At 45.6% G+C, this 7,747-nt stretch overlaps 2 protein-coding genes across 4 annotated transcripts; one reads left to right on the forward strand and one right to left on the reverse strand.

Annotated features, from left to right (window-relative positions):
• The first annotated feature begins 1,211 nt into the window (after nucleotides 1–1,211).
• Nucleotides 1,212–2,942, forward strand: echdc1 (enoyl CoA hydratase domain containing 1). The gene is made up of 5 exons (XM_080540351.1): nucleotides 1,212–1,456; nucleotides 1,552–1,694; nucleotides 1,783–1,835; nucleotides 2,012–2,092; nucleotides 2,197–2,942. Exons 1-5 carry the CDS (start codon nucleotides 1,213–1,215, stop codon nucleotides 2,618–2,620), a joined length of 945 nt encoding a protein of 314 aa, XP_080396477.1. The 5' UTR covers nucleotide 1,212; the 3' UTR covers nucleotides 2,621–2,942.
• Nucleotides 2,943–4,173: 1,231 nt separating this feature from the next.
• Nucleotides 4,174–7,285, reverse strand: LOC308166985 (E3 ubiquitin-protein ligase rnf146-like). 3 transcript variants are annotated; one of them, XM_080541320.1, is made up of 3 exons: nucleotides 7,160–7,285; nucleotides 6,344–6,403; nucleotides 4,174–6,190 (listed from the first exon to the last, which is right to left on the reverse strand). In XM_080541320.1, the coding sequence occupies exon 3, from the start codon at nucleotides 6,176–6,178 to the stop codon at nucleotides 5,078–5,080; it is 1,101 nt and encodes a 366-aa protein (XP_080397446.1). In that variant the 5' UTR covers nucleotides 6,179–6,190; nucleotides 6,344–6,403; nucleotides 7,160–7,285; the 3' UTR covers nucleotides 4,174–5,077. The 3 variants fall into 3 exon arrangements, with proteins under 3 accessions (XP_080397446.1, XP_080397447.1, XP_080397448.1); XM_080541321.1 differs by having other exon boundaries at nucleotides 7,147–7,274; XM_080541322.1 differs by lacking the exon at nucleotides 7,160–7,285 and adding an exon at nucleotides 6,701–6,797.
• Between the last annotated feature and the right edge of the window lie 462 nt (nucleotides 7,286–7,747).

Raw genomic sequence — 7,747 nt, forward strand, 5'->3', positions numbered from 1 at the left:
TGAGAATAAGCCAACTCTCCACTTAGATGAGCATGAAATAAGGCCATGTGTTATTGCTAAGCCCCTTTTCCTTACTGAATAAGGACACTAAGCCCATTATGTATTCCTCATCATGATTTGTTTATACAGAAGGAATGGAATGGAGAGAGCAGAGAGCGATGCTGTCTTTACTTGCACTATTAGGTCTATACACTCCTCTGTGTGTGAAGGGAAAAGAGCAGAATTAAGGTTGAATATCATGAGGATTAAGCAAAATGTCACTTTTTTCTTCACAAATTATGTCTTGGGAGAAAAGTGGAGAGATGGAGGGGAGCAAGATATAGCTGAAACTGATTATTTAAAGCTGAAGCAGAAATCGCTGGTGCAACAATGTAGCAATCGAAATTATTAATTAGTAATGATCATATTGTATTCTGTAGATGGCTCTGCCTGTGGTGAGTATTAGCCTGCCCTCGTGTGGTGACTGTATGAAAGTGCAACTAGTATTCGTAGTATACGGCTAATGTAACAATGTAATCATATTTTGATTGTTGACATCTACATGTATCGCTCAACTACGAATGCTACATTTTCAGTAACAATATGTACAATATGTACATTATTTCATAAGTAACAATAAGTACATTATTTCATTAGCTCCGTGATCATGTCGCTTTTTCAGGGATAATTGTTTCTAGGGGGAAGGTTTTTATTGTAACTCCACAAGCTTGTGATTTCAGTCAGTCCCAGGTGCGTGAATGCTATTTTGCAGATTTGATTGCTTTTTAATTGACTGAGTTATGCTATGGACATGTTTTACACCTAAGAAATAATCTTTATTCTATACGGAATTATAAAGTCTACGTGTCGAGGATCGAAATGAGGTGGAATGATTGTACCCTGAAGGACACAGGCAACAATGTTACACAACAATAACGACATACAATCTGAAAGTTGTCAGAAGATTGTTTTGACATGAGAAAATGCCAACAAATTTCACCTAGGCATGTTATTACTTCGCTGTCTATAGCTACTGTCCTACTGTACTGAAGACAGGAGCAGCAATTCATGCACAATGAACTGTATGAGGAGTTTTCTCTAACACTAAGACTATTGTGAGATAGCCTCTAGCTTTTCACTTCTCACATGACTTAGCCATAACTTCTTGTACTATTAATATTTATTTAATTCCCTCCCCCCCCCCACGTGTCTTCACCTCGAGCTAGCAGCACAATGGTTCTGGTGTCTGGAGTCAGTCGTCAGGTCCTGAAGGATGGTCCTGGTGCCTGGGGGCCCTGGGGGAGGCTGTTCAGGCGGAGCATGGCGGTGTACACCAGTGGTGCCCATGGCTTCCCTGAGGAGGAGGTCAGAGAGAAACTCCGGGCCTTCCCAGGAGGCTCTATTGACCTGGTCAAGCAGGAGTCTGGTATTGCAGTACTGACCGTCAACCAACCCACTCGCATGAATGCTTTCTCTGGTAAGGAGACATAATATTATTAGCATGTGGCTTTTTACTGTTTACCTTCCTCATCTCTTGAGTAGGATCACATGGTGAAATGCTCACCTTTGCAGGTACCATGATGCTGGAGCTGGAGGAGCGGATGTCCCAGCTTGAGGACTGGACAGAGGGGAAAGGGCTCATTGTCCGAGGAGCTGCTGGAAATTTCTGCTCTGGGTCTGACCTGAATGCTGTCAGAGCCTTATCAAACTCTGAGGTGAGGCAACCCCCCCCACCCCCCTTTTACTGAGGCACACCTGCATGTACCAAGCCAAGTTTTCTAAACTATGTCTCTTGTCTTTTAGGATGGGATGAAAATGTGTATGTTCATGCAGAACTCTTTGACTAGACTGCTGAGGTAAGAGGCTTCCTCCTCTGTGTTGTCAAGTATTTTTATTTCTGTGCATCAGACCTGATACATATTTCATATTTGAAAAAGATGACGTGAGCTTGATTTCCTTGCAGTGGAATGGTGTATTTTTTCCCAGGTTTGTACCAGCATGCCATTCTAACACAGCTGTTCACTCAGTGCAGGCTGCCACTAATCTCTGTTGCTCTGGTGGAAGGGAGAGCCCTGGGGGGTGGGTCTGAGCTCACCACAGCCTGCGACTTCAGGTAAAGTCACATCGGTAGTTTGTCTATACTAGCACATCAGCACTGTATATCAGCACTGTATGACCAACAGTATACTTACCAATATGCTGTTCATGTCCTACTAGGTTGATGGCTCCTGGCAGTGTGATCCAGTTTGTCCATAAACACATGGGCCTGGTGCCTGGATGGGGTGGAGCTGCAAGACTGGTACGGATCGTGGGCAGCCAGAACGCCCTGAGGCTGCTGGGTGGTGCCTTGAAAGTGGACCCGGAGCTGGGGAGGCAGATGGGTCTGGCAGACGGTGTCCTTGGTCCCCAGGCGGCAGGTGAGGGGGAGGGAGAAGGCAGTGCTCTGCGGGAGGCTGAGCTGTGGCTGGACCGCTACACCAAAGGGCCTGCCCCTGTGATCCGGGCAGTGAAGAAGGTGGTGGTGTCTGGGAGAGAGCTCCCTCTAGAGGAGGCCCTGAGGACTGAGAGAGACGTGTTTGGGACAGTGTGGGGCGGTCCTGCCAACCTGCAGGCCTTGGCCAGCAAGTCCAAACACAAGTGAACCAGAGCTCTGAACTCAACTGGAATAGATCCTCTGCTATGACCTGAACTGAGAGCTTTCAGATGTGAAGTTACCTTACTGTGAATTTGTATTGCTGTGGATTGACAAACAAACAACTATGAAAGTGTTGTATTTTGTTACAGATTAAATCATTGCATAACCACTCACAAGAAATGCAACTTATATTGAGACTGTCAGGAAAATGCTACATGTATTGTGTAGCATGTATTGTGTGCTTTCTGTTCTCAACAATTTGATTGTCAACGCAGTGTTTTTTTCTTGGAACCACAATGGCTCTTCACATTTTGCTGTAAATTGTATACATTAGTGATGTATCTCCTTTGAGGAGAATTTGATTTTATGATAAAATTCTGATTTATGTTTGCATGATTTTTTCTGATTTATGTTTGCATAATGTGTCATTATTTTCAAAGAAGATTTCAGGGATCATCAAAGTGATAACATCACTGGGGTTACAGCACAGATAGTTTCATTTAGAAGAGTCTATGTTTTCTCAAAGAAAGTAGTGTCTTCCTTCAGTTCAAGCCCCCTGAAGACTAATGAAACGACCAATCAAGGCTGAGCTAAACAAAACAATAGCAGCACACAGTCTACTCAGTATCCAGCTTCTGCAGTCAGGAGTGCTGTTCTCCTTCTCCAGTTAACGGGTCATACAAATCTATCTATATACATTCAACAAGAGAACACCATCAACGACATGTCCATCCCTCTGTGGCTACAAAAGTTTGTTGACCTCAATACCATACAACTCAGCTCACCCACTAAGCTGCTCCTTATAGACCGTACTGTAGTGAAATGCCCCACTAACCGCATCTCTGATGTTACCGGTTCGCACACTTCTGAGGGTATATACGGCATCTATTGTGGGTTCTCCCGTCATCATAATAAATGGCCAGTGCCCACTGCAATCATTCAATGCATGTGTACTATACATTATCTGACCTTAAAAAAAAGCCACTGAAAACCTTGTTTGTGCATGTTTTACTGTGCTGTGTGGATCTAGGTTAGAGCTGCTCCTCCCTTCCTGAGAGGCTCCACTAGAAGTGCTGCGGCTGCTGCTGCTGCTGGCGGCTCCCAGGAGAGCACCAGGGCTTTTGTCTACATCTCCCCCCTTCAAAGGTCATCTGTTTCCTGGCCTTATACCAGGCTTTGGTGCTGCTTACACCAGGGTGTGATCAGAATATTAAAGCAGAGGGTGAGGGGGATTCAGAGTGGGTTGATCCTGGCTGAGAACCTGGCTATTGAAGTGAATAATAATACAGTATTAAATACATCATCCTATAGTACAGGTACAGTATATTATGGAATAGACTTGTAGTTGTAGAGGGTGCCTTTGAGTGGTGTGTTGGGTAAAAAATAAAAACTATGTAAATTAATAGGACAAACATTTTTTCCAGGTTTCGTACTTACAGAACTCAGTCAGGCAGTACCAGTGACAGGTGCAGTAACCTTATCCTGTAGTGACATGATATACATATTGAATGACTTGAATGCTTTCATCACACAAGAAATGCAGCAACTCATCTTTTAGGGTTGATGAAATGACACACATTTTATTCTTAAATTACAAACCATGTAACAAAAGATTACAAAGCAAAAACTGCTACAGAAAGTTAAGTTTCCTTTAATTTGTTGAAGTACTCTTCACCAGAGTCTAAAATTGAGCTGGAAATATAACGATGAGAATAGGTAAGAAGAAATATAAAAATAATAACATTTAAAACTTCAAATATTTGCAGGTGACAGCCACTAGCAAAATATGCTCTTCTCTTACTGTCTTGTTATCACACAATAGAATTTACAACCAGAGGAAGAAAACAAACAAACAAACAAACAATTATTCAAACAAAAATCTAAAACATCAGTCCTAGTAGTGTTTAAGAAGAACCCCCTCTCCAAAACACATGCACAAAGTTATGAAACAGACTAGCATTTAAGATTATGAATGATGAAACTCAACACTCAAAGACCATGCTTCACTTTTGAAACACACAAAATTAAGAATACTTAGTCTGGGCTATGATCTGGAGACTTAGCGTTAATCATCTGCCTAAAGCTCCACAGCTGCAGAAGAAGAAAATTGATCAACAATAAACTGTTAGGTGATTAGAGGCTACCTGATTCAATTAAAAGGCCTGCTTGTTTCTGATAGGTCCCCATCTCTCTTCAGGGCGTCATAGGGCATAACGGACGTTCAAAAACCACAAGATTACACAATACAACAATAATTCAATGCTCAATGAACAAGTTGTATGATAAAAGACTGTGTTCCTATGCCCGACAGTACATTTTGATTGGGAAATCCTTAAGGGGGTTATTTATTTTTTTATCTTTAAAGTCAGACAGTTGGATGCGCTTAGCTTTTAAGAACCTGTTTCTGAGTGCTATGTTAGCTAAGAGTGTGTTTAGGATCCAGTGCAGAGGCCCATGGTGAGTTCACACTTCAGTCACTGTACACTGGCCGTCAGGCCTTCTCGACCTCACACTGCTGCTGGAGGACTCTGCACCGGGAGGGGACCTGTCTTCTGGGTTCTCCCCCAAATGCAGTCTCTGCCTGGGCTGCCTCTCCTCTTGCTCCTCCGCCCTCTCTCCGTCCCCCTCCTCACCCTCCTCATCGTCGTCGTCGCTCCAGCTCCCAGACCCAGACTCATCCAGACCCAGACTCACAGAGGTCGTTGGGCCAGAGGACCTGGAGGGTGTGGCGGCATCCTCTTCCTCCTCCTCTCCCTCTCCCTCCCCGACATCAGCCCGCTCGGGGGCATCTGTGGGGTTGATGTGCAGCTGGGCGAGGGCGTCCTCCAGTGAGGGGCTGCTGGGGCTGCTGGGGCTGCTGGGCTGGCCCCCGAGGGACGTGGGGGGTCTGGCAGGTGCGGGAGCTGTGGCAGGGCCTGTCGCCGGCTGCCCCGCCAGAGTATCAGCCCCGTCTGCAGAGTTCTCTCGGCCCGTGGCCTGCGCCCCACCCTCTGTGTCCAGGCGGAGTCCTGCCACCCCTTTTTTGGGAATGTCGACAACGTCCCGTTTCATTTTGCGGCGGCGGCCATGTTCGTTGCGTCGGTACTGCACCATGTTCTCCAGGTCGGCCACGTAGAGGAACCCAGCGATCAGCATCTCGGCAGTCTTCTTCCCCTTTGAGAAGGCGTCCTCCAGCTCGCGGCTGGTGCGTTCGTCGTATTGCCACCAACCATTGCGGCCCTCGTAGTACCAGGCATGGTCGTCCACGGCGCCCCTCCCACCAGCCGATGCCTTCAGCTCCTCAGGCGAGAGCAGTGTGGGACGCTCCAGGAAGTCCTCTGGGATCTCCTGCCTGCAGAGGGCACAGCGCTTGCTCTGCCAGGACGCACCCTTCACACACAGGAAGCAAAAGACATGGCGGCAGGGCAGCTGGACAGGGTGAACACAGCTCTGCAGGCAGATGGCACACTCTGGGACTGGCAGGGCGGGCGAAGGAGTGCCGGAACCAGAGCAAGCCTCACCATTCCCCTTCTTGCTGGATGGGAGCGAGTTCACTGAGTGGTCAACCTCGCCACAGCTTGCCATCCTTAAGAAGTACTGTGGGGGGGGGGACAGTGGTCGGATATAAATGTGACGTTGCTGACTAGTCATTATGAAAAGGTGTCAATACATTGAACGCACAGCAAGTTCCAGCATCTTCATACGGCTTTATCTCAGGCTACACACTGGATAGGCAGAGACACTACTTACTGTGATATCTGCTAATGCTGCTGTGTCATCAGGAGTATTGTTGAGTCTTCAAAGTTCTCACTGCCAAAAATAGGGAGACAACCAAGCAAAAGTTTAAAGTCGATAACATTGCAAAGTTATAGCTAGCTAGACAGATACACCGTAATCATCATGTGTCTATATAGTTAAGTATACTAGTCTAGTAAGCAAACACACAACAGGATAATTGACGTGCAAAGTTAAGGACTGTCAGGATTATTAGCTGGCAGCAAAGTCAAGGGTAGCCTTGTTGTTATTGAACATGTAGCTTGCTAGCTCGCTACGCTACACCATCAGCACAACGGCTAGTGAACTGTTAGCTAGGCAGCTAACATTTACCTTCCCCCGTTCGCATTCTCCTTTATTGTTGTATTTGCAAATCAAGTTTTTCTTAACTAGTATTGGGAGCATAGCTGTTAACGAGCATCATTCACACGTACAACGACCTGACATTAGCTGGCTAGCTCGCCACCATGATCACAACAATGAGACCTGTTGTTGTAGCTACGGAGCTCAGCTGTCAACCTCCGCTAGCGTAGGCTGCGTTCGTAAATTCGCTCTGGACATCTGATCAGCACTCATAGAATGCCTCTTGACCAATCAAATTACTTAGGTCCCTTTATGACGTTCACGCAGCGTGCGCTCCGGCGCTCTCAGAGCGAATTTACGAACGCAGCCATAGTAGCTGCCATCTCAGTTCAGAAAGAAAGCCAGCTAAGGCGCTAGCCAAATTCGCTTCTCTTCGCAACGAGTGTGACATTTTCTCAAAAATAATAGTACATTACCATCACTACGTACCTGTCGTGTCGTTAAATGTCGCTATATCGATTAGGTCTACGCTTAGATTCACCAAATCGTTTGTTTCAGGCTACGGCTTTTTTAGATTAGCACTGACGCGTTATTCACCAGTCTGTTTTCCTCCTTCACACACACACACACAACCAGTCCACTGGACGTATTTACGTATTTAACGTATTTACGGGCGTGATGACGTATAGATTACCTATACGTCAACACGCCCGTAAATACGTTAAATACGTAAATACACGCACGTTATCCACGACGAATCATCAGGATACAAAAAGCAATCATTACTGGGTTTGTAAAGAGCTGGATAGGGCGCATGGGATAGACGAAATAATATCAGAAACTAGATATTTTGTTTTCTTTAGACTGAAAGGAAATGTTTTGCATCACCATAGATCACCACAGTCAGCAGACCACATAGACAATAACAGAAAAGTGTATTTCCCCCTGGGGGGACGACAAGTGTGGCATTCAGATGAGACAGGAGTAGGCCCTACAACAAATACATTCAGTGCAATACATACTAATACAGTACATATATACTATAGATACCATTTTAAAAGAACAGTTTTTGTCTGA

This window comes from Nansenia antarctica (genome assembly GCF_963989245.1).
Source record: "Nansenia antarctica genome assembly, chromosome: 10".
Taxonomy (NCBI): Eukaryota; Metazoa; Chordata; class Actinopteri; order Argentiniformes; family Microstomatidae; genus Nansenia; species Nansenia antarctica.

Excerpts from the sequence above, each read along its gene's own strand:
- echdc1 (XM_080540351.1), top strand. The coding sequence starts at position 1,213 with ATGGTTCTGGTGTCTGGAGTCAGTCGTCAGGTCCTGAAGGATGGTCCT. Across the intron at positions 1,695-1,782 it reads GAGCCTTATCAAACTCTGAG|GATGGGATGAAAATGTGTAT; the intron begins GTGAGGCAACCC and ends CTTGTCTTTTAG. Across the intron at positions 2,093-2,196 it reads ACCACAGCCTGCGACTTCAG|GTTGATGGCTCCTGGCAGTG; the intron begins GTAAAGTCACAT and ends ATGTCCTACTAG.
- LOC308166985 (XM_080541320.1), bottom strand. The coding sequence starts at position 6,178 with ATGGCAAGCTGTGGCGAGGTTGACCACTCAGTGAACTCGCTCCCATCC.